General features: G+C 37.8%; 1 protein-coding gene across 3 annotated transcripts in view; it reads left to right on the top strand.

Moving 5' to 3' along the window:
- The window catches only part of alk (ALK receptor tyrosine kinase), a 1762427-nt gene that overhangs the window by 1215075 nt on the left and 519783 nt on the right, over window positions 1-27569 (top strand). For all 3 annotated transcript variants that reach the window (XM_039748331.1, XM_039748332.1, XM_039748333.1), the window contains one exon: window positions 18405-18600. In XM_039748331.1, the coding sequence (XP_039604265.1) occupies window positions 18405-18600 (196 nt within the window). The remainder of the gene's footprint in view (window positions 1-18404; window positions 18601-27569) is intronic.

Consider the following 27569-nt stretch of genomic DNA (forward strand, 5'->3'; position numbering starts at 1 on the left):
TGTGGATCATCATTTAATGTATGTTCTCCCGTGATTTACATACAGATTATTTCTATATGTTTAATACTTTTCACCTGTGGCAATTAAACAAGGGTTAAATGTGTTTGGGAATGTTGTGTTAAGATATGTTGATGAATAAATCATTGAGCCTTTTGTATCATCTAGCAGGTAGGGTTGTCTTCGCTATGTTTCATTTAAGGCATCAGCCGAAGCTGACTTTTTTTCTGAGATAATTTAAATGAAATAAATGTATTTGTAGCTGTGATTGTCAGTTTAAACAATTATTATTCAAATTATCCTTTAGTTTTACCAAATGGTTGTCAGTGTACATGTATTCAGCACATAATCATCTTGAGTGGTGTCACTATTGCATGAGTTTTCTATAGTGCACTAAAATGCAAAATATCAACAGAATTAAAATAGTTTACAACAAAAAGATTTATTGTTTTTAAATTCAGAAAAATTTGTTTCTTGAGAACGTTCTTGTGTTGAAGTGAGTAACAAACAAAGCATTGAGTCTGATTAATGTAATCTTAGAAAAGATTGAAAAAATATAACCATCAGCTTCAAAATATGCTGAAGTTCCATTTAAATAAACAGTATGATGTTACTGATTTTATTTATTCTCTTGATATGTTAATCAGGAGTTTGTTTTAAATGTTTGTTTTTTTTGTTTTTTTTTCGCAAGATATGAACTATATTTTTTAAATCGAAACATAAAAACAAAACTAAATCCTCATATTCTAAAGTTTCAATAAAGGAATCCAATGTAGAATAAAAGTTTTCCTGAACATTTAAATAGATTTTGGCATTATACAACCTACACGTATATGGTATACATAATTTTTTAATTGTACTATCATTTTATTCTTCCTGCATTTAACAAAAATGCAGTTACAGGTAATTTAAGTTTGTTTTCTTTTTCTAAATGCAAAGACATTCCCTCCCCATTATTTAACAGTTTAGGCCAATTACACATTATTGGACTATTTAAAGAATGGAGTCTAGAGCTTTTTAAAGTTTTGTTTGTTTCAAAAACAGGTACTGCAAAAGAAATAACAAAACATATGTTTCAGTATAAAAGAATTACAAAGTTTTTAAAAAGGCTGTTTAATCAGAAATATAGTTAACCCTGTATATCGCAGGAATAATTAAAATCTGCAATCATAGCCCACATGGAAAACCCCAACCCTGCCCTCAACCAGAAGTGAGAGCTGATTAGTAATAAAAGGTCACCTACTGTGCTATGTAACATTTTATTTATTATTTTTTTTTAAGAATGTGTGGAATGAGCCCTGGACACAGAGAGGCAGACATGTTTAAAGGCACCACCACATGTTTATTTACACAATATTTACAAGTTCAGTGCGCTACAAACCCCAATCTTCCCCAAAATCCGGGCCAAACCAGACTGCCACTTCTTCGGACCACCTCCTTCTCTCTCTGTTCACCGACCTCGTCCATCTTCCACCTGACTCCAGCCCCGAATGAAGGGAGGCGGTCCCTTTTATCTTTACCCGGATTTGCTCCAGGTGTGTTCCGGCAATCTCCCACGAACACACCCCAGTGTGGCAGAAGTGCTGGCTGCATACCCGGAAGCATTCCAGGTGTCCCCACTCATCTTCCCCCCAGCACTTCCTGGTGTGGCGGAAGTGCTAGGTTCCAGGGTTCTCCAGGCATGGGGGCGCCCCCTGGCGGTGACCACGGGCCCCTACAGATTTGAGCTTCCTAGCTTTGTACCTGTGGCCCCCAAAGGAACCAGGGCGGTTGCCCCCTCATGGTCTGGAGGAGGCCTGAACCCTCCTCCTGTCTTCCTGGGCGTACTGGCTGGGTCCCCCCCCAGCCACGTGCCACAAATGCTATTAGTGAGTTAGTGCCAAATTCCAAAAAAGCACAGTAGAGTCCCGTGCAAAGAAAATGTGATTATTTTTTTTCCTCTCTGTTTTAAATTACTTAAAATATTTTCCTCTATTGTGTTACAGGGTGCATTGCGATTCTAACTTCAGCAGAATTAGTCAACTTGCTAACAATGTATCTTTTTATGTGTAAGGGAGATAAAGTGATTGTTTTTTTGTTTTTTTTTGCTCTTTGGAATTTGTTTACATTTTTTCCACTTAATTTTTTTTCTATGTTTAGATATTCAGACATTTTTTCAACTTTGAACTAAGTTTGCAACTAGTACCACTACTGATAATCATGTTTTTTTGTGTGACTACAGTGTTTTTTTTAGAAAGATCTTGGCATATGCCAAGGTATCTGCTGCAATCTTCTTCTGAGATCTGGCCCAGGTAGCTTTGAAAAACTTGGGTTCTTACAACCTTCATGTTAGAATTGCTGAATAATCGGTTTATTTTCTTAACCTCTTAACGTGCACACATACCGGTCCCGGGACATAACAGCGTTTTAAAAACGTTACAGTAATGTGTGCATGCCCATCTGCCATGCATCTCGACACCCTACCCATCAAATGAAACTTCAAAGTCTCGTCTTACCGATGATATAAACCATTTTGACACACAACAACCACAGCACTGACACTAAAGCCTTTTTTACAGAGAAGTACATACTTTTAAGAGTTGACTTTCCCTACCTTTGAAGACCCTCTGCAAGTCAAACATCAATATTTCCGAGCAGTATTGATCCCATTGTGTCCAGCGAATATAATCCATTAAAACAATTTAGGTCCAAAACACACGATATATTCTCAAAGGGACAAAAACTCCAGAAAACGTTTCATAACTTGAGACCACCTACGTAATTTTTTTTCATTTATATTGCTCATATCAGACGTAATTTGTTTCTGTCGGCGATAACCATGCTACCGCATGAAACACGGAAGTGTTAGCTTCTGAACGACACCTAAGTTGGCCAATTACGACGGGTCTGGGGTTGACTGGCACCTCGTATAGCCAACGAGTGTCACAGACAGCTTGAAGGATGACGTATAGCTCTGAACGCTGGTAGAATCTACCAGTTTGATTGGACACTGTGACTGACACTCAAAACTTACAGCCAATGAGCAGCCGAGCAGTTTGATATGTAACTTGCCATACTAACTTGTAAACAAAACAAGGTGGCATTTGTGCCAGTCTGCAGAGTTGGTGCGTGGTTGTTTATTGTGATTTTGCCAAGTTTTTTCGCATTTTAAATATGAATAAAAGTAGAAGTTTAAACGTAAATAAACGCTCGATTAAATAATAGATGCATGTATGCGTTGCGAAAGTATTCAACCGGCCCAGGAGACGTCTAATGGCAGAGAGCGACATGTGCCACGCCCTTGTGCTTTCTGCTTGCTAGTGATTGCTGCCATCAAGTGGCACATGGAAAAACGCTGAGCTGTGTTGTAACAGTTTGTAAAAGAAATATATATAGTTTGTGTGCATTTTATAAAAAAAAGTAAAAATAAAAATATAAATTTTTTTGGCCCATAAGACTTGTATTGACTATTTTACATAGAAATGTGTATTTTTTATTGTTTTTATTATTTTTATAACTAATAGAGTGACATTGTATGTAGATATAGATTCCTTTAGGTGTAAGCTTTCAGTAGAGCCCTCATTGATATATGTGGGTGGAAGCATTCAAAAGTTTTTCCATATGTTCCAAAATGTGGATAATGGTCCCTCTAAAAAGCCCCTGGGCATGCCCACATAAAAACTGGTGTAAAAATGTCATTTTTACAGGTATTCTTTTCAAATTTGAAATGTGAGTAGTCAACAAGTTATTCTGTTGGTACATAGTGTGTTTCTGTCCCCACCTACCTACTGCAGCTTTATTTTCCTTTATTTTCATAAAAAAGCTTAGGCGAGAACAAAAAAATTCGTTTTTTTTGTGAGTTCTAATGTGCATAACTTTTGATCAGTCACACCTACAGTGATTCTGCCTACTAAGGGTGAAACTAGAGAATGTTACCTTTACAAAGAGACCAAACATGTGTTTATACTCCAGATAGTTCAATAACAGCAATGATTCTAATTTGGAGAGGTCGAATTACAAGCGATTTAGCAAAATAACCCCGTTTGATATGGGGAAAGTTGTGTTTTATAAAATTGTGCTCATAGACACCAGAACATGTGACACAAAATCATAAGTTAAGTTACTATTTTTTTTCTTTCTTCATTTCACCATAGTTCAATTTCTTGTATTAGGAATTTGTTAGTTTTTGCATGGCCCTTGGGGTCATAGAAGAGGGTCAGTCACTGTACAGCACCCCTGGAGTAATTACAGGTTAAGGGCCTTGCTCAAGGGCTCAGCATAGTAGAATCTCTTTTGGCAGTAACAGGGAATTCGATGTTAGCAACCTTCCAGATACTGGCTTAGAGCCACCACTCCACCTAGTTCATCACCGTTTGCATTTGGATCAAATAATAACAGAAGTACATAATGCAGGGGAGCCCAGCTCCGACCCCGGAGGTCCATAGTGGCTACAGGTTTTCATTCTAACAATTTTCTTAATTAGCGATAACTTTTTGCTGCTAATTTCATTTAATTGATTTGATATTTCAGAAGTGTCGGTCATGGATGGCTGCAGTGGCTCCAGGTTTTTGTTCCAATCCAGTTGCTTAATCAGAACTCATTTACTGCTGATGAAGCACTAATTACTCAAGTGACATTGTTCTTTTTACTTTTACTTGTCTCGTTTGTTGAGATTTTGAACATTTAACTGTTGTCACACACGTGCGCATGTGAGGCAGCTAAAGGGCCTGAATGCCGGACTGGGGTGTGGCAGAGTGCACTAACTCTTTCTCTCACTCCTCTGCAGACCAGTTACAGAAAATTCTCCCTGGCCCCGATGTCACTTTCGGTTCCGGGCCCAGAGTTGACATAAGTTCTGGTCTCGGGCACAATGATGTCACTTCCAGTTCTGGCCCCAGTGATGACTTCACTTCCTCCACTCTGCCTTAAAAGCACCATCTTGGTGCCAGTAAGCCAGTTCTATTCTGGACTCTGATCTGTACACATCAGTACAACAATTTATTCAATTTTGCAGCCAGGAAATAATATACGGGTGGCTGCCCAAACCTTTTTATGTCTCTTTGTCGAGTTTGTGACACTGTTTATTTTAGTCTTAAACATCTCCATTCACTGTTTTTAATTGCTCCTTATTAACAATAAGATGCAAATGACAATAGAACCAGCAGTATCCTAACCCTAACTAACTTGTTTGTATTTACTCCTGTGTGTATTCATTGTGCACTATTTGGTTTAATAAGTTAATCAGAAGGAAGCTAAAGAGTTAAAAATTAAAAACTGAAATTACTTATTCATTTTAAGATTCAAATCATTTAAATGATATCTTTAGGAAGGAAAAAAATGTATAATTTAAGAATGCCCTGACATTATAGAGGTAAAAATCATGATATCAAATAAGACATGTTATTTTCAAGGATTGTTTTCTAATTAAGCAATTGAGTTGAAACAAAAACCTACAGTCACTTTGGCCTTCCAGCACCACCCTTGCTAAGGGTGCATACCACCAGGGGCATACTGTATCTTGCCTGCAATTCTTATGCCCTTCATCCATTTTAAAATCCAGAATCCTTTTTTTTGTTTGAAAAATGCAGTTCTATGAATTGTTTATCTCTAACTTTACATCCTTGAGCACCTTGCCTCTAATGTCCTTCCTGAAATCTTTGATTTTCTCATTGATTCCTTTGTATATCAATGTGCTTTTGTAGTTTCTCAAAGCATCAAAAATGTCTCCGTGAGAATATCGATATTTTGGATTTTTCAATAAGTTTAGCTTGACCAAGTTTATTTTTCATATAGACTTGAGAGTCACATTTTTGGTTTAAGATGAAGATTTTTCATTTTTTTTTATAGAAAAAACGTATGGGTTTCGTGAAAGGATTTATGGTGCTGCTGAGCATGGAGGAAACTGCGGCAACCAATTAACCTGGTTAAACACTGGAAATTTGTCATTAAACCAGTAGCCATGATGATACATTATATGTGTATGCAAGTATCCTTTTTGTTCCTTAGCAGTATTATCCGACTGTGCTTTTCAGTAATAAAGGTGTATTCTGCCTGTAGTGATCAACAATGGGGTTGTCTCACTCTTTGTTTTGGTAAACTTATCTTTCTCTCAGAGTTAAATCAGAATATAATGTCACAGAGAGAATAACAAATATTTCTTTTTATCCTTGTTTTTTCGATTTATTTTCTTCTGACTTCTGGTGTTCATCCTACTCCTCCTAATAAGCCTGTACAGATTACATACACTAGTTTCATTGAAATTTACTTAAGCCCATGTGTCTATCTGATTTTTTTTTTTTTGTTAATCTGGCCACGGTTTTTAATTCAGTATCATATTCAATTTGTGATGTAACCAGAAACAAATGCCAAAAGGGGAAAATGAAGAGGTATTCAAGAGAACCTGAAAAAACTAAGAGTTGTATGACCTCCCTTACTAACTTTATAGTGGAAACTGTTCAGTTCCTGCAGAAAAAACTGAATGAACATCAAGCATGTGTACACTTTCAGTCTGATCACAAAGATGCGATAGGGCAATTATAGAAACTTGACTTACTCATAACAATTGTGATGATGATTTGGTGATTAATGGATTTGATACATCTGTTGGTCTAAACAGAGACTCTGCTATCAGCAGTAAATCATAAAGCAAAGTTGTTTGCCTTTATATTACTAAACAGTGGTGTAAATAAGTGATAGTTTATATATTAAAATAAAAGAAAAACTCGGCACAATGGCTGTCTGTCTTGCTGTAGTGCATGAATTCCTCACATAGTTTCTGAAAGTTTTAATTACATCTGACTCTATTTCCCTGAGACCTAGGATGAGTGAAGCAGTGGACAGGAGGATACAAGGCTTAAATCACCATTTCTTGACTCCCTGATATTTTTTTAATTTAGGGTGATTTTTAACCAATGTTCACTAAACAAAAACATAAAAAAAACATTTTATATGAGCATATCAATTGCCAAACTCATCACAACAAAGTGCGTCATCATTGCCATGGGAATCCACAGCCTAATCCCTGCTGTGATCATTTTGTCATAACTGTGTTCATTGCTTACATACAAAGCAGTTTGGGTTGAGCATATATATATATATATATATATATATATATATATATATATATCTATACTAATAAAAGGCAAAGCCCTCACTCACTCACTGACTCACTGACTCACTGACTCATCACTAATTCTCCAACTTCCCGTGTGGGTGGAAGGCTGAAATTTGGCAGGTTCATTCCTTACAGCTTCCTTACAAAAGTTGGGCAGGTTTTATATCGAAATTCTACGCGTAATGGTCATAACTGGAAGCAGTTTTCTCCATTTACTGTAATGGAGATGAGCTTCAACGCCGTGGGGGAGTTTCGTGTGACATCATCACGCCTCCCGTAATCACGCAGTACATAGAAAACCAGGAAGACCTCAAAAAAGCGCTCAAGAAAACATGCATTATATAATTGAGAAGGCAGCGAAACAATAAGAAGCGAGCGAAAGTGACATATACAACCATATTCATGAGTTCTGCTACTTCGGAAACAAAGCACGATGTAAACCTACACTTTAAATTAAGTTCATAGACAGGCTGCCACTGGTGTTTGTAATTTAGTGCCTGCCCATATAAGGCCGTCTGTCAGCGGCAATCCAATAGCAAACTGCCACGGGTAAATATTCACGGGTGAAGGACTGTGCTTATGGAGAGGAAGATGAGATGGTCAGGGTGGTGTTTGACACAAACTCAGCGAAACTGCGAGAGAAAGTTTTAAGTGCCAGGACTAAGGTAACATTAAATAAAGCTATGGACATAGCACGAGATGGCACCAGCACAGCTGGGAACCTTCGATGCAAGTACACCGAGTGGCTCACGTGAACTGGCGCGAGTGCACAGATAAAAGCAACAGTTCCAAAGAGCTGAACAAAACCGAATTACACAATTGAAAAGGCAGCAAAAAATATGAAGCGTCTGATAAGCATATTCATAAATGCAGCTACTGTGGAAACAAAGCACACGGTGGAAAAAGTCAATGTCCCGCTAAAGGAAGACAGTGTAAAAAAAACCCGTCCATGCAGTGTGTCAGGTCTCAGATAAAGAAGAAGACGAGCTGTTTATTGATGCAGTAAGAAACGAATCGATGAATGAAACCTGTCATCTTTACAACGATTGACAAACACGGAATGTAACTTGAACACAACACATCCTACAAATACGAACCTGATTGAAAGAAATAATGATAATCAAATCCTTGATGACAGCAACACTCAGTAATACTCACAAAACAAATACTGTATATTGACAGTCATGTTACGTTATTTTTAAAATGTTCCCTTTTCTTTTCTACCTTTTTAACACACTACTTCTCGTCGCTGCGATATATATATATATATATATATATATATATATATATATATATATATATATGTATATATAGATATATCCCGCTCTACATACTCGAATAATGGATACTTTATTCGCCATCAATGATTGTTTTGGTAAAGCCATACTCAGTGTATTCATTAGATGAACGGTAAAAAGTAAGAGCGAGGGGAGGATGACTCATTGAGGCATGCAGGCTGTAGTGCGCATCAACTCTATCTGAATTGCGCGATCACATTTGAAAAATATATCTTTTCAAGTTCTATTTAGTCCATATGTGTCAAACTCAAGGGCCGGGCCACATCCGCCCGGCGTAATTATATCGGCCCGCGAGATCATTTTATATACTGTATTATTGTTATTAAAGCCTGGGTATATGAAGCGCTGGTAACACAATAAACTACAGATCCCAAAATGCAGCGCTTCAGCTGCCTTGCCGAACACTTACCGCTTACTACAGTTATTGCGCACTGAGTTTGCACGGCGCTTTGGTGACTTTGAAGAACAAAAAAAGTCCGTCTACATGCGGCTCGAACCTTGTGCATGTTTGGTAGCACATATCTGTGTGAGAAGCTCTTCTCAGTGATAAAGACTAACAAAACAGCACACAGGAGTCGCCTCACTGATGAGCACCTGCAATCCATCCTGAGAATCTCCACAACACAGAACCTCACACCAAACAGAAACGAACTTGTGGCCAAAAAGATGCCAGGCGTCCAGCTCTAAAATGACATATGAGCAAAGACAACTGAATGATTTGATTTGTTATTGCACGTAAGAGCGGGAGTCAACCGTTTTAACAAACAGCGTATTGCACTGATACGAAATAGCTGTGTGTGTATATATGTAGATATGTATGTAGTGTATATGTATATATATGTTTATATATGTGTGTGTGTATGTATGTATAGATATGTATATATATATATGTTTATGTGTGTGTGTGTGTAAATATATATATATATATATATATATATATATATATATATGATAACAACACTCATCACTCACAACAGTGACAAAACAATTACATTGACAATCAGGTTACATTATTTTCAAAATGTTTCCTTTTCTTTTCATTGCTTCTTTAACACACTACTTCTCCGCTGCGAAGCGCGGGTATTTTGCTAGTATATATATACAGTGCTGTGAAAAACTATTTGCCCCCTTCCTGATTTCTTATTCTTTTGCATGTTTGTCACACAAAATGTTTCTGATCATCAAACACATTTAACCATTAGTCAAATATAACACAAGTAAACACAAAATGCAGTTTTTAAATGGTGGTTTTTATTATTTAGGGAGAAAAAATCCAAACCTACATGGCCCTGTGTGAAAAAGTAATTGCCCCCTTGTTAAAAAAATAACCTAACTGTGGTGTATCAATTTCCGTAGCCACCCCCAGGCCTGATTACTGCCACACTTGTTTCAATCAAGAAATCACTTAAATAAGAGCTGCCTGACACAGAGAAGTAGACCAAAAGAACCTCAAAAGTTAGACATCATGCCAAGATCCAAAGAAATTCAAGAACAAATGAGAACAGAAGTAATTGAGATCTATCAGTCTGGTAAAGGTTATCAAGCCATTTCTAAAGCTTTGGGACTCCAGCGAACCACAGTGAGAGCCATTATCCACAAATGACAAAAACATGGAACAGTGGTGAACCTTCCCAGGAGTGGCCGGCCGACCAAAATTGCCCCAAGGGCGCAGAGACGACTCATCCGAGAGGTCACAAAAGACCCCAGGACAACGTCTAAAGAACTGCAGGCCTCACTTGCCACAATTAAGGTCAGTGTTCATGACTCCACCATAAGAAAGAGACTGGGCAAAAACGGCCTGCATGGAAGATTTCCAAGACGCAAACCACTGTTAAGCAAAAAGAACATTAGGGCTCGTCTCAATTTTGCTAAGAAACATCTCAATGATTGCCAAGACTTTTGGGAAAATACCTTGTGGACTGATGAGACAAAAGTTGAACTTTTTGGAAGGCAAATGTCCCGTTACATCTGGCGTAAAAGGAACACAGCATTTCAGAAAAAGAACATCATACCAACAGTAAAATATGGTGGTGGTAGTGTGATGGTCTGAGGTTGTTTTGCTGCTTCAGGACCTGGAAGGCTTACTGTGATAGATGGAACCATGAATTCTACTGTCTACCAAAAAATCCTGAAGGAGAATGTCCGGCCATCTGTTCGTCAACTCAAGCTGAAGCAATCTTGGGTGCTGCAACAGGACAATGACCCAAAACACACCAGCAAATCCACCTCTGAATGACTGAAGAAAAACAAAATGAAGACTTTGGAGTGGCCTAGTCAAAGTCCTGACCTGAATCCAATTGAGATGCTATGGCATGACCTTAAAAAGGCGGTTCATACGAGAAAACCCTCAAATAAAGCTGAATTACAACAATTCTGCAAAGATGAGTGGGCCAAAATTCCTTCAGAGCGCTGTAAAAGACTCATTGCAAGTTATCGCAAACGCTTGATAGCAGTTATTGCTGCTAAGGGTGGCCCAACCAGTTATTAGGTTCAGGGGGCAATTACTTTTTCACACAGGGCCATGTAGGTTTGGATTTTGTTTCTCCCTAAATAATAAAAACCATCATTTAAAAACTGCATTTTGTGTTTACTTGTGTTAAATTTGACTAATGGTTAAATGTGTTTGATGATCAGAAACATTTTGTGTGACAATGCAAAAGAATAAGAAATCAGGAAGGGGGCAAATAGTTTTTCACACTACTGTATATATATATATATATATATATATATATATATATATATATATAAATGTATGTATTTGTGTATATATATATATACAGTACAGGCCAAAAGTTTGGACACACCTCCTCATTCAATGTGTTTTCTTTATTTTCATGACCATTTACATTGGTAGATTCTCACTGAAGGCTTCAAAACTATGAATGAACACATGTGGAGTTATGTACTTAACAAAAAAAGGTGAAATATCCGAAAACATGATTTATATTCTAGTTTCTTCAAAATAGCCACCCTTTGCTCAGATTACTGCTTTGCACACTCTTGGCATTCTCTCGATGAGCTTCAACAGGTAGTCACCTGAAGTGATTTTCACTTCACAGGTGTGCCTTATCAGGGTTATTTAGTGGAATTTCTTGCTTTATCAATGGGGTTGGGACCAGCAGTTGTGTTGTGCAGAAGTCAGGTTAGTTGGACGATCATTTATTTTTCAACAGGACAATGACCCCAAACACACCTCCAGGCTGTGTAAGGGCTATTTGACCAAGTAGTTTTGATGCCTTCAGTGAGAATCTACCAATGTAAATGGTCATGAAAATAAAGAAAATACATTGAACGAGGAGGTGTATCCAAACTTTTGGCCTGTACTATATATATATATATATATATATATATATATATATATATATATATATGTCGAGGATGCCAGGGGCCACAACCCGCCGGACGCCTGGATAGTCCCCGACGGGACACTGTTACCCTCGGCCACGAGAGGGCAGCCGCCCGGGCCTATTTGGGGCCACAAGGAGTGACCTGGGACACTCGTGAGAGGACGTGGCCACCGCCAGGGGCCCAGACAGTGAGGGAATCCTGGATGGTAGCACTTCCGCCACACCAGGAGGTGCTGCCGGAGATAATTCCAAGAAGACCCGGAGTGCTTCCAGGTGCTTTCCTGAGACTCCGCCACACCAGGAAGTGACGTCAAAGGGAGCACCTGGGGCTCATCCGGGTCATGATATAAGGGGCCGCCTCCTTCCAAACATTGAGCCAGAGTTGGGAGGAAGGAGACAAAGCTTGTGAGGAGGTGGAAGGCAGTCAAAGAGAATGAAAGAAAGAGAGAAAGAAGAAGAGAAAGATGAAGAAAGCAAGAGAGTTGGTGAGAGAAGGCATTGTGGTGCTCAAAGAAAAATAAAGGAGTGTGTTTTGGACATCCTGGTGTAAGTCTGTCTGTGTTTGGGGGTACGATTTCCACTATATATATTTATTATTTTTTTTCTCCGCCCGTCTGGAGTTTTTTTTTAATTTTTTCTGTCCACCCTGGCCATTGGACCTTACTCTTATTCTATGTTAATTAATGTTGACTTATTTTATTTTCTTACTGTGTCTCTTATTTTTCTATTCTTCATTATGTAAAGCACTTTGAGCTACATTTTTTGTATGAAAATGTGCTATATAAATAAATGTTGTTGTTATATATATATATATATATATATATATATATATATATATATATAAAATTTAGATCAGGCTTTTTTCTAGAGTTTGTTTGAACATTCTGGTTGATTTTGCGACTTCTCTTATCGCATTAAGAATCATAGTTTGCTTGCAAGAGTGATATAGTCACGCTAATTCGAGACAGAGGCTGCAGGGCGAGGGAAGGGGGAAGCGTGATGTCAGGAGTAGGGAGCCAAGCAGGGCCCTCCTCGCTGTCCTGTTTCACTATAACACGGGTGTAGCTGTGGGGGGCGGCTAGTATATAATATCATTTTATATATAATATAATTTATAACTTTGCAAGGACTCCATTATCCAAGTTAAATACTGCAAAATTTATCCCAACAATAAGATGTGCATTATCAAACATTTAAACAAATCTGAAAAGGACTACAGAAGGAGGAGAAACATTAGGTCAGATGGAACTGAAAATGAAGTGTGAAATGGTATGAAGATAATGGCTGGTATTCATTGTATAAGAAATAATCCAGTGGGACAGTCAGATCTTAAAATTAACTATCAACTGCCACAAACATTCTATGATTTCTACTGTAAGAGATTTTAGAATTTTGCTATAGCACTTATCCTTAGCAATGTTGACATCTTTCTGTTCTGGGGTTATTTATTATAAAAACCACCTACCTTTTAACTGGTAAAAGCCTATCATAAAAGTGTCATAGGTCACATATTGCTGCTGACTGATAAGATTTGACCATTGTTTGAGATCCTATAAAATCCCCTTGTATTCTGCAGTTTGCCTATTAGACAAAGATTGTCGTGGAAGATACAATTATCTATCTGCTCCTGAACGTTTATTCCCACCTGAAGAATGTTGGTAGCATTGGTTGATTTCTCCAGTGCCTTTAAAATATCATCCAGCCAAACAGGGTCATTTATGGGATGCACTCTCAACCTGATAGATGTAGTAGCAAAGAGAGAGATTAAAAAGAAAACTGAATGCCATTGTGAAAAATGCTCCACATTCTCTCTCTGACATACACTAAGTACTCTCAGCCAAATAATTATTCAACAGAAGTGCGTCAAGAAGTGCTACTGGGACTCCTTTATACCAATGGCAATATGTTTCAATAATGTGTTCATGTGACTGTGACTGTTTTTTTTAAATCTTTAGCCAAGTCAAAAGTTTTCTTTCTTTTCAGGTATTCTGGTGTCTTTTTGTTGTTTCTTATAATATATTTGTTTATTCATTGAATTACTGAACAAGCAAAACAAAACTTTTTCCCAGGGACAAGTAAAGTTCTATATGTCTAGCTAGTTACTTCAAAACTCTGTTGTTGCATATGTGTAGATGTATCTGTGCATTTTAGCATGTAATTATGTTTGGATAAAGGTGTTGGCTGAGCTTTTCAGTGAGTTTTTTTAATCATTCTATTTATTCTCTTTCTCTTCTTATTTAGTTTATGGCAATGGTTTAGTTATTTACTTTTTCTACAGCTTTTTGATGGGTTACTTTTACTGTTTCAAGCTTTGGAGGTGGCCAAGACAGCCATGGCAGCATTGCATAAGATATCGCCTCCAGATTTATTATTTCTCAAATATGAGAAACTTACAAGCAGACATTGAATAAAGATTATAGTTGATCTTGTAGTTTCTGTAGAACAGTGTTTAACTGAAATTGCTAAGGTGATGGGTTATAAATATACAGCAAAGTCCACTTTCTGCATGAATAAAGCAGTTGTAGTACAGAAGGGAATTTTTAAAAAATGGAACCCTGATATCTATCTGTTCTTTCACTATCAAAACAAATTAGGTTTAATCTACCTCCATTACTGAGAAATAATTTACTACAGAAACATACTTCTATGGTAAAATCATATCCAATATTATAATGATTTCTTTAGGATGCAAAACACCTGAACTGAATCGTGTCATTTCATTTATATGGCAGGTGTTTATGCTACTAGGTAATGTTAATGGTGATCTAGATATGGCTTTGTGATTTAAGATGTATGGTTTTGATTATGTTGTTTTTCATTTAATCTGAATTGATGAATTAATTCAATTGTGGGGGAGCTAGACACAAAGCCAATGAGTGTAAACTTAGCAATATTATGAGCAATGAAGTGGGTGAGGAAAATTCTGATAACAGCATTGCAAACAATGAGTTTGATGCCTCAGATGAGCCATCGGATCATGATGCTGATGCGTTGAAGCTTGCTGCCAGTTGCAGTAAACGGTGTTCAGACAGAGAAGAAAACGTTTTTAACTGGACTGCTATGATTCAGGTGAGTTGAAGGGCTGGTTTATACTTCACAATCAGAATGCATGCGCACATGCATCATGGCTGCAACACATTCATTTGATGCATCCTCTGAGCATGCCCTCCAAAGTTAACCTGACGCGTGCTTGAGTTGCAATACCAGCAAAAAATCAGGGGGCGCAGTGTGTTCAAGTTGGAATGTGACATCAGAGTCATGTGACAGCAAGCCACTGGAGATCCTGCAGGATTAATATGTGTGCTTCGATGTTTGGTAAATGGTTCGAGGTGGTGAAACAAATCATCAAACTTAAATACCGACATACAAATGTATTTGTGGTGCTTCTCTTCATCTCCTTTTTGCATAGGCAATAAAAGCGCTGCATTTTCACCTTCATAATGACACAATATATTTTAAAGGTCACTCATACCATCTTCTGTGCCTTTTTTTTTTTTTCCCCCATTACAAAAGTGTATCTGTGCCACAGAGAAAAAAAAATTAGGGATACAGTGAAGAAAAAAGGTTTATTACATGATTAAAGTCGAAAATGTAACTTTAATCTAGTAATTTCCATTTTAATCTCGTAGTTTATTTTCTCATTAAAGTAGAACGTTGTAAACGTCATCTTAAAACCGACCCAGTTGTTAATCGCTCTGTCCTTCTGCAGCTTCATCCTGTGCCAACAACAGTGGCAGGCAGCGATTGCCACAAAGAACACAAGAAATCTGCGATATTCCAGCTCTCTTCACATTTAGAATCTTTAGATTTTTACTTTATATCACTTTCATGAAGAAATGTGTTAAGGCATGTATGTTGCACTTTACAGATAAATCGTTAACTTAATTTAAATAATACTGTTAATAATTACATGTGTGGGTGGCACAGTGGCAGAGGGGAAGCGTTGCTGTCTTGTAGTAGGGAGTCACATCCTTGGTGTTCCCTAGCTAGAGTTTGAATGTTTCCCTGGTGGATTTCCATAGTGTGCTCTAGTTTCCTTCCAAGGTTATGCAGGTTTGGGGATCTGGTGATGTTAAAATGATGCCAGTGTATGTGTGTGCTTGTATTCACCTTGCAATGAGTTGATGCCCCATCCAGAGATTGTCCCTGCCTCACACCTGATGCTTAAACATGTTTTCTTTTCACAGATACTGTGGCAAGGTGTCCTGAGAATTTAATGGATGTTTTGGGCAATTCACAACACAACAAAGCTGAACATTGTTTTCACTCCATCATGATACCTCACACTGCCACCTGGTGAAATCCTCCAGATTTGCATAAAATATATACTCAAGTATAAATAGTACATTGCTTGCATAGCAGCAGCGTCCGCAGGTGAATGCGTCGAGTCGTGTGAAATATAAACCTGACCTAAAGGACTGCTGAAAATGCTGCATTCCCAGAAATGTCTGCAAACAGTAGGGTGGACGGTAATGGTTTGGGTGAGCCGGCCACATGACATGTAGGGAAATGTATGTCCTGGGGTCAGTATATATAAGAGAAAATGTCCAGAGGTTCAGTTTGAATTTCAGATTAGATTGAGTTAATGGGCTTAAACTTTAAAATAATTAGTGATGATGCAGTGAATGTCTCACTCTGGGTTTTCAGACCAAAGTTTAGTTTGTTTAAATTTTGCTTTTTCAATTAAAGATAACTGCAGACTACTGAAGGACTCTGTTTTTGGTAAAGCAATTTTGCTGTTTTTGAGAGATTTGGATAAGTAGCAAGAGAAATACATCTTTTCTTTGCAGCAGTGATGGAACTTCCTTAAAATCCAGATCAGGATTTCCTGCCAGCAATCACTCTGCCCAGTAAAACATAAAGGCAGTCAAAAGGCTTGAGGATGATATTGTCTCCATTTCTACAGCATTAGAGGGATTCTTCACCTGCACAGCCCCAAGAGAATGCTAACATAATTAATGTGTGAAACGGAGGATTTTGTATTTGTAACTACTCAGCAAACAACCAAACACTGGGATGGAGCCAGGTGTCGGCCTGTTCCAGTCCTGAGCAGACCAATTCCGCCCAATATTCTATTTCATATTCCAAATATATCTGGAGTTACAACAAGTGCCCAAACTCTATTTTCCAATAGCCAAAACTACATGTTCAAAAGCCTTAAATTACTTCAGACCGGTGGTCTTGTCAATCATGAAATCCTTTAAGAAGGTTGATAACAGAGCTCTAAACAAAACCAATTGTTATCTGGACCATGGACTAATTTGCATACAGAGCCACGAGAGGGGATGGAGGATGCCACAGTGATATTTCTAAATTTGCTGTATAAAAATGTCAAAGGTGCACAGACATCCTGGAAGATGATTTCTCTTTTGCTTTTAATAATATCCAGCGTCACATTTTAGTTGAGAAATTCTGCTAGGACCATACGCTGATGGGCTGAATGTTAAACTTTATAAACAGTGAATTGTAATATCTGTGTCTTTCTGATAGCCTTAATCCACTCACTTCATCACCTTAAGATTGCTATCTGTCACCTGCTCTGTTTTATTTTGATTACAAATGACTGGAAATTTATCATAAGGACAAGTATACATTAATGTCTCTGTCATAGTGCGTCTGTTAAAAAGGATCTCCATGAACCAAGTCTTAAGTGTGATCAGTTGGTTTTTTTTTCCAGTTAAATATATCTAATACCAATGATAAAGGTGTACATTTTATAATCATCTTCTCCTCTTTCAAAAATAAAGGGATAATTGTAGAGATTTTGGAGTATCTAGGAACAGATAATTGGTTAAAGGCCGACTTAAAATGAATAAAGAAAAAATATATATGAAGGGACAGAAATATCTGTTCTTTCTGTGGAAACCTGATTGTTTTAAAGTGGACACTATAATGACATAAACCTTTCTCCTATTGTTGAATTAGCTTTTTTCTATTTTGGTTTGTAACTCTTGGCATCAAGAACATAGAGTGTCTAAACAACATTTTGAAAATGAGTAGTAAAATTACTGATTTACAGCAGTCCTCCCTTACTGCACTTTATTACAAACAAGAAAGAAAGCTGGCTTGATTCTGTCAGAGAGCAGCCATCTTCAGCTTCCGAAGTTTTATTTGTTGTCATCAGGCCACAAATTTAGATTCCCGGTTGTCAAGTGTAACAGATTTAAGACTTACCTTTACCTCCCAATATATAAATGTTTTAAATTCCCATGGTTCTAGGGATCCTGCTGAACTTGTATGATGTATTGTTAAAATTCATTTTTCTTATCTGCAGAAATTATTCAGGTGAATAATAGACTGCTTGTAATTATGGTTGTCATGCTGGCTTATATTCTTGTATCTGTGCAACAATGAATATAGGACCATTTAATGAAATATACTTCTCCATTCCTCCATCACTCCTCATTCTTTCTCACTAGTTGAATATGAATTATATGATGTATATTTAAATTGGTCAATGACGGTTTATTGTAGTGAATATAAACTTGGCATAACCGACATATACATAAGTTCTGATGCAATGGTCATTTGTTTTTATGACTTTTGTTTGTTCTAATATATTATGGAATGCTCATAATGCTCTTTGGAAAAAAGAAATACATAGGTTTGGAATTGTTTTTTTTTATTTGTAATATGGACTTTCTTAATGCATATGTTTTTTCCTCCTAGGCCACTTCTTGTTTATGAAAGGTAAAAATGCCTCCTCCATCTTAAGTCCTTGGCTCCGCAGCAGCAATGAACTGTGTACTTTCCAGTTGGCCGTCTATCTACATGGTGAACAGAGAGGGCGCTACACCATTCACCTTTCTGAGAATGGCAAGCCTTCACAGGAAATTGCCTCAACAGAGAAAGCTGCTGTTACTGGGTAAGCCTTGTTTTGGAAAATGGGGGTGGGAAGGGGGTATGGGTTGGCAGAATGTTTAAATTATAATTTATAACCTACCTTACCATAAACAACATCTGTATTATATTTACAATATGACAACTCCATATACAGATTAAATTGTGGAATATTCTACAACTTTTTTGGATTGCTGCACATAATATTCTTGCTAACATCAACAAACAAATTCATAATTTATGAACCAAGATAACTTTGTCACAATGAAACAAGACAGGTCTTTTTTAACTTAAGTGGCAATGATAAATTTATTTTCCTCTTTGTGAAACTGATCAGCTCCTTAAACGTGCTTTATATTTTATGTCTCTTGTCAGTTATTATGGTGGTGCGTGTGGATGCAGTAGCTGCTTCAGTGTTCAATTCTCATTGTAGTTTATCAGTAATTTAACTGGTCCAAAGGCGGACACATTTGCATGTAGAAATATGACCGAACCATGTTGGTGTTGGTTCGTAAAAATGTTTTGGATAGTTTATTAAAGTTACCAATGGAAACAATGGAGACACTAGTTGGCCTCAGCCTGCTAAGCACTGTGACCCACAAAACCACAGCATTGACCAGAGCAAATGTACAACGCAAATGCACTGAAAGGAAGCAGAAATGTGGCAAGGGTGCTTTCATTCATGCTAGGTTGAAGACCAAGCCAAACTGACCATCGCTGCTGACTATTCTCCTAGCGAATACCCGCTCCATTGATAACAGGCTGGATTATATCAGATTGCATCATAACACCCAATGTGAATTGCTGTGGAACTGCTGTGCTTTTGTTGTCATGGAAATGTGAGTACATGAGAACATTCCAGTCGCTGCCATCCGCCTTGATGGGCTAACTACCTTGCTGACAGACAAGCTGTGCTGTGTGGTAAGACTTGCAGGGGCAGTGTGTGTGTATATATCAACAAGGACTGATGTTCTAACGCAACAATCATTTTAAGTCATTGCTCAGCACTGGTGGCATTTCTATCCCACGTAGCCTAACAGGGTTCTGATTATTGCTGGTGACTTTAATCATGCCAATCTGAAATCAGTCCTACCAACATTCTGCCATCATGTTAAGTTTCCAAAAAGAGGGCAAATTAAACTTGATCTGGTTTATACAAACATACGTGGTGTTTACTGGGCTGTGTTCCTCCCCAAGCTGGGTGTCTTGGACCATTCTCTGTTAAAGTGATTCCTGCTTACAAACCAGTACTAATACATTCAAAATCTGTTATAAAAAATAATAATATGGCCAGAAGAGTCCTTTTCAGTGCTTCAAGTCTGTTTTGAACTTACCGATTGGGACATTTTCAGAGAGGCTGCTTCTTACGAGGGAAACTGTGAACTTGGAGGATTATATAGATTCTGTGATCAATTACATCACCAGATGTAAAGATGACATAACTATCACCAAGCTATACCCCATAAGAGCTAATCAGAAGCCCTGTTTGACCTCTAAAGTGATAGCCCTGTCAAAAACCTTTGATACTGCCTTTAAAGCAGGTGATAAAGAAGCACTCTTCTTTTCTCAGTGGACCCCGTGCATGCCTTGTACAGTACATGTGTATTCAAATCCACATTTATGTGTCAGCTTTTATCCTGACACATCAGAGAATTCCTTGTAATTTCCAGTTGAGAAAAGAAGAGTGCTAATGTCTCACCTTGCTGAGGAATTTAGTGATGAAATTCTTACAAGAAAAGACGATGGAAAAAGAAAAGAGGATGCAACATCGACAAGCTTCTGTTCCAAGATTTCCTAGAATCCCTGAAGCCTATGAAAAAACTCATAATCCCAGGCCAACTTAAATTCTTTTGCACCTTTCTATTAGCGTCTTTTGTGTTGCAAATGTGTCGATCAGCACAGGCAGCAAACAGCCTACTATCCCACATCCGCCCGGTAACTACCACCCCCAACTTAAGTTACAAATAAGATTCTGAGAGCTAAAGTGTGTTTATCTAGGTGTGAGGTTCCTAGAATTTTAGAGGGTAAATAATATATCGGCATTTGGAATACATACATTTCAAGTGTGTTCCAAGCTGACAACAATCTATGTAAATGTGGGATGACAGGAAATGTGAGGCAGGAATTGTTGAACACATAACTAAACAGAAACCTTTTTCGTGTTTTAATAATAACTGACAAAATGTCGATATGAAGTGTATAATGTTGAAGATTTAAGTCCAAATATCACATAAACACTTTCACAAAAGGTATATGTTTAACAAAACAATAGTGTTTTTATTCAAGAATATACTGTTATTGTATTGTATTAGTGCAATGATGTTTTCTGATGCTCTGTGTTCTCCTTAAAGATAAAGCATCCCCTATTTCTCCCAGTATATGGTACAGCCACACAAACTCATGTTATATCCATATAAACATTAGAGCAAGAGAGCAAACATAACACATTGGTTGATTATGTTGTGCAAGTGGCGGTGGCTACGAGCAAAAGCACGAAGTTGGTCATAGATTTCAGGAATCACAAAGCATGCCAAATTATCAAGTACACTGGAGAGTGTTCTGTGAAAAAGGTCAGAGGCTTACTATATTTTTGCAGACACAATCTTTAATCACCTCAAGTGTACACAACAGCTCAGATATGGTCAAGGAGGCTCCCCCAAAACTTTTCTCCTCAAATGTCTGAAAAAGGCACATATGCCTAAATCTGTGCTCATCATCTTCTAAAGGTGCAGAAGTTTTGTAACATCATGGTATGGCACCTATTCAACTCTTGATTGCACAGCACTGTTGAAGATAGTGAAGCTAGTACGTAATCATTAGCACCCAGATTAACAGATACAGGGATAGCTTATATGTTAATGCTAATCAACAGCCAGTCATAATCACAATTGTATGAGTGGTTCTTTTATATGTGTTTTATATAATATATGATATTGTTTTTATTGTGTGATGGTAGTTTCTGTTACTAGTCGGTGAGATATTTAAAAATTTCACTGTACTTGCATACATTTGACAGTATATTTTAATTTGAAATATTGTTTGAGGTGGTCTTCTCATTATAAGGAATAATTCAGCTCACAAGGCCTGGTTAATGAAGACTCAGGCCAGGAATAGCAAAACCATTTGTCTGATTAAGGCTAGGTACCTGGATAGACAGCAGTTTGCCTTGTTAGGAGTCTAGACATCCAATATATTTAGACTACCTGATGGCTCTTTGTTTTAGTAAGCTGATTGGTCTCTGATTCGTTGTGGCCTGTGAGTTGATGGAAAGGAAGATAAACTGGGTTTCTTTGTTTTTTGTCCTTGCACATTTACAACTTTTTAGAGGTCCCTAGTTCTAAGTTTACTCTGGTTCTTGTCTGGTCATTTGTAAATAGAAGACACCTCTATCTGGGCATCCATTAATGGTTACTGAATCTTTTTTTCTGTGTAGGACAGATTTTTCTTAAGATCTCATCTGGTTCTAAAAGTATTATCAAAGTACATATTTTTATAATAATGTTAAATTGCACCATCCTAAAGACAGCAGGTAAATTTTTTTTTAGAATTATGCAGCTTACCATCTATTTCTTTGGATCTAAGGCAACAAAACAAGAGTAGCAGACAGCTGTGGGTATCTTTTAAACTATCCTTATACACATTTTATCAGGGTATGAATTATGCTGTGATGGTATTTAATGTCTCAAGTCCTTCTAAAACCAAATTAGTCTGTAATTGTGTGAAAAAGTCTGCAGCGAAGTTGAAGCTGGGGCAAGACTATCTAGAATATTAATGATGATAGCTCCAAATATTTATCATAGTTTTTCATTAAAGTTACACAACCCAGTAATAAGGTCAAACCAATTAGTCTTCACAATCTTATCTCAACAAATATTTCCAGGGAAAATGCTAGCTGTGGAGATGTACTGAAATATCTATTTTTTTTTGTATATCAAATTTATTTAAGCAGCACTTTATGAAGCCTGTTTTTTCACTGCCTGTATTGATTAAAGCAAGGTTCTTCAAAGTATTTTCTGCATGGTTCTATGACCAGTAGCATTAAACAAAATCTCATAAAAGAGATTTTTAAAAACTACAGTTGCATAGATGACAAAGGCTTCATACAATGCAAAAGAAGCAGTATCATTATTGACCAAAAATGGGTAGAAAAATGTTGGTTATTAGCTAAATAGAAACTGAAGCGCGTGAAAAGTATTATGCATCTGTTATTCAATGTGGAACAAAGTATTAAAATGTTTAATAACAGTAGCTGTTTTCATATAGTAAGCAACCTAGCTACCTGAGTAATACACAGCTAAGATGCCAAAGACCTTGTCACAATTGGTTTTGCGTGTTCTCCTTCATTAAGTCAGTCTTGAAGTCTAGTGGCTGGATATTGTAGCAGAGAGACACTTTACACAGTGCTGAAGCTTTCATTGGTTGGTAAATGCAATTATAAGTTACACTTTCATGCTAATAATAAAGTGATAGTGTTTTTGTGGAGGTTGGTGGAAAAAGACATATTTTCAGCACCAGAATTATTTGATGATTTTCTTTATAGACACAAATAAATTAGAAACTAGGTACCTTTAAACAATAGTATACACTGGTGAAATGAGGAGCAGGTTAAATATAAATGAATGCATGTTGAAATTAAGGTGAAAAATAACAAATATGGAACTGTACTGCAATACATATCATAGTCAGTCAGTCATTTTCCAACCCACTATATCCTAATACAGGGTCACAGGGGTCTGCTAATCCCAGCCAATGCAGGGCGTAAGGCACAAACAAACCCCGGACAGGGCACCAGCCCACCACAGGGCGCGCACACTAGGGATAATTTAGGATCGCCAATGCACCTAACCTGCATGTCTTTGGACTGTGGGAGGAAACCGGAGCACCTGGAGGAAACCCACACAGACATGGGGAGAACAGGCAAACTCCACGCAGGGAGGACCCAGGAAGCGAACCCAGGTGCCCTTACTGCGAGGCAGCAGCGCTACCACTGCACCACTGTGCTGCCTTCACATATCACTGTGTTTACACTTTTTTTTTTTTCTTCTTCATGTACACCATATGTAGTAGTTACGGGAAATATTTCAAGCTTTCTGGAGGTACTGAAAGTGAAACAACTGTAAATAATGAAGCTTGCAACATTTATTTTAAATCTCTGATCAGAAATTTCATTTTCAGACAAAATATAATGAATCAAACACCAATAGCATAAAATGTTCTTTTAATGAAATATTTAATGAGTAACAGTAGATGACATTGATTAATAATTCACAGTTCAAAACATATTTGTTGTTTTATCAAAGTCAAACTATACCAGTTACCTTCATAACCATATAGATCTTACATTTGTACATTTATACCACACGGTGGAACTCATAGCAGTGTTGCTCCCCACCTTGTATCTGCACCCTGTGGACATAGAAGCAGAGTGAGAAGCACTGCTCCACCTCATGCCCAACTGAGAATGGGTTGTCTCACTGCCCCCGCAGAGAATGGTGTTCAAAAATTGTCAGCGTGCGGGCTCATGTGCTGGTGGTCACCACACCATATTGTACACAGCATATTTGTAGCTAGAAATACACAAAGCTGAATGAATTCCACAGTCCCATCAAATCAATATTCCCTGCAATCCAGTTCACTTATGGAAAAAGAAATTAACTAACCCATCAATTTCCTGGATATCTACATTGAAAGAGGTAGAAACACCAGTTTGCAAGTCTTTACTGCAAGGAATGTTATGCATACAAAATATTACTTTTTCTAGCAATCACCCCTCATCACATAAACGGAGTTGTGTTAAGACATTGTTCAGAAAGATTTACATTCTTTGTAATATGAAGAAAATGAAAAAAAATGAAAGATGCTATCTTTTCCATTTGTTCACATCAAATGGCTACCCTAAGACATTTATCAAAGAATGCTTAAATAAGAGACACCACAGACCTCAGCAAACTATTCACTCTAACCTGAATCCCCATTCTACCTATTCTTTATTATCGTGGTGTATCAAAAAGTATAGGACACATCCTCCTCAGATCAGGGATCAAATTAGCACATAAACCAGCAAACACTCTGAGAATAGTTATTTTTAATGCCAAAAGCATGTAATCAGCAGCACAAACATGGAACACAGTATACAATATTCTATGCAGCACTTGCCCAGCTGTATAAATGGGACAAACATCAAAAAACACTTGCAACACATATACAAGAGCATCACAATGCTGTCAGAAGGAACGGCCCATGGTCTTTGAACCAGACACACATTTAACTGGGACACAGTGCAAATAAGATTCAAGACTAACACTAAAAGTGCCAGAGAACTTGCTGAATCATGGCTATTAAATGAAAACACCATTAATAGACACTTGGACATGAACCCAGTATATGCAGGCTTAAAAAGATGTATGGAAGGTGTATGGATCCAGAATCCTGGGTTCAGTTTCCACACCCACTCATTGTCTGTGTGGAGCTGTGGTATAGTGGGTCCGTGACTCAAAAAAGTGACCATTTTTAATAATTAAATAATGAACACGCTTGCGCTGGGGAGTGGGAGCAGGTGCGAACAATCTGCTAAAGATGCTCCATCTCCAGGTTTCTCCAGCAGAGGCTAAAGAACAGATAGAGAAAGGCAGGAGCAGTGGTGAGCTGGAGTTTAGGAGAGAAGCAGGAGGATGGGAATGGTTCCCCAGGAGGCAGCACGTAGCCAGCACTCAAAAGGGAGCTCGAAGATCACTCCTGCTGAACACCCAGGAGCAGGAGTGATCGCCACGCTCCAAAGGATCCTCTCGCTGGGTGGAGTCTGTGACTGGTAGTGGTGGGAAGACAGCTCACTTTTGCCAGGTGGAGCCTGGCTTGACGGCAATGGATGAGGGAGCAGGGTCTGGTGGCTCCCAGTGGAATGCCAGGAAGAGTTTAGTGTCTGTGCCTGTTGGTAGACATCTCTCTGTGTTGCGAGGTTCTAGAAGGAAAAACCAAAGAGGTGTCAGTTTTTTAAGGGGAAGCACTGGGGACTGATCATTTTAAAGAAGACTCCTGTCTGAATTTTAACCTCATTTTTAACTGATCTTTTTCCTTTTATTGATTTTAACCTCCACCAGCACTTCGATGATTTTATCTATTATTTATTTACTGATTTTTTTTTTTTTTTTGAGCACTGCACTTTTTAGACATCACTTGGATTTTGATTTGTTTTAATAAAAGCACAGAGCACTTCGCACCTTCCCCTTGCTTCATGTGTGTTTTGTCCCCATCAGCTAAGCTCATCTCAATTATGGTACTGACAGTGACAGGTTCAAAAAGCTCCCATTATGGAAGAGGGAGCAAGGAGCCAATCTGCACTGTGACTGGAGCCTGAACATTTTTCTCCTGTCTGCCTGGATTTTCTTTTGGGTAATCCCTTCAGTATCTCTCCACAAAGTACAGAAATACCTACACTAGTAAGGAGTGAGCAACTCTTCATGCCGCTATCAGATGGTTGGTTCCTCTTGTGGATGGTGCCCTTTGGTGAACTCTGGGTACCAAAGAAAAAAAAGTGAGAGTAACAGAGAGAGAGGCATGGAAGATGAAAGTGAAAAGGTTTCCAAAAGGAGAACTGACTGGTAGCTCAGCTGATCAAGAGGGAAGCCATGTAGGGCTTCATGGATGCTATAAAATCTTCTGACAGCATGTGGTCCTGCAATCATCATGCCACCAAAATTCTTTAACATAATGTCTCTGACTTTGTTAATTTCTCCTTTGTGGCGCCTTTTGAAATATGAGGCTGGTTAAGAGCTTTTTGGGAGGACAGTGATGGAAACTTTTAAGATGTAAGAAAAGAGTTGTAGGTAGGCCAAGAGAGTCACTCCACCAAATAGAGATGGTTTGATCAATTACATTGTAGACCCACTGGATAGCTGTAGTTTATTAGTCTCCATTTTTAACCCTTTACTCTGTAAATTTGCTGTCAAATAACTGTTTTGAGATCTGCAGCTACATTGTCATTGCTTCACAAGGATGCACTTCTGTTATTTGAGTACCTAATAGATTTTGTTCTTAGCTGCACATCCACTGACAAAGGTAGGAGTAGTTAAACATAATTAATGATGTGAAATTATTTCATTAACAGAAGAGATGATTGCATTTTGAATGTTAATGCCTGAATGATAATTTGATTTAATGCAAAATTATGGAAGTGTATACTACCTTTCACAGTGTGCAATTACCCTACAGAGTCAATCAGTGGTAGAAAACCTCTACTGAAGTTAATTTACATCCTTATGAATGTTAAAGTCACCCATCAAGATAACTATCAGTTTATTGCTAAGTCAGATATTAAGTTTTCATAACTCTGGTTAAAGTGATGGAGGACGATAAATCAATCTTATAACTCTGCTTGGTTTGTTTTAAATGCAGGATCTCAAAGGGATGTACTATTACAATGACTTTATTTAGATGTGTGAAAAATATCAGTAACACGGGGGTAGCTCTCTGGTGGTGTTTGTGTTGCTTCGTCTGGTGACACTTTGTACCTGATGTGTGTACCCTAGCATTAATACTCTTCAAGTATGAGAGCCAAGGATCAGCAGAACAGTAATAAGAGGCATATTCCAGAAATGCATTTGCCATTTTTTCACAATAAAATCTGATAATTGCAACAAAAATAAGCACAATCTTTGTGTGTGAAGCAAAACTTTCAAAGAAAAGTTCTAACATGGCTAAGGCAGAGTTAAGCAGTCCACCCAAAAATATTATCTGCACAATTGATCCCATTCACTTTTCAGAAATGTTTTTTTGTCACCAGCATTATCAGGTAAGCATCAAAGCCCAACTCACCACTGAAGAAGCCTTTTTGTTTTTACTGTGTCAGCTTGTATCTCCTACCCAGTTCCCACTGACGATGGCCTTTGTTTCTTGGTTCCCACCTATGGTCCATGTGATTCCTTTTCTTAACTTCTCTAGTTGGCTTGCCAAACCCAGTCACACTGACATTACAGCAAGCATGTGATGCATAAATCT

This window comes from Polypterus senegalus, chromosome 3 (assembly GCF_016835505.1).
Source record: "Polypterus senegalus isolate Bchr_013 chromosome 3, ASM1683550v1, whole genome shotgun sequence".
NCBI lineage: Eukaryota > Metazoa > Chordata > Cladistia > Polypteriformes > Polypteridae > Polypterus > Polypterus senegalus.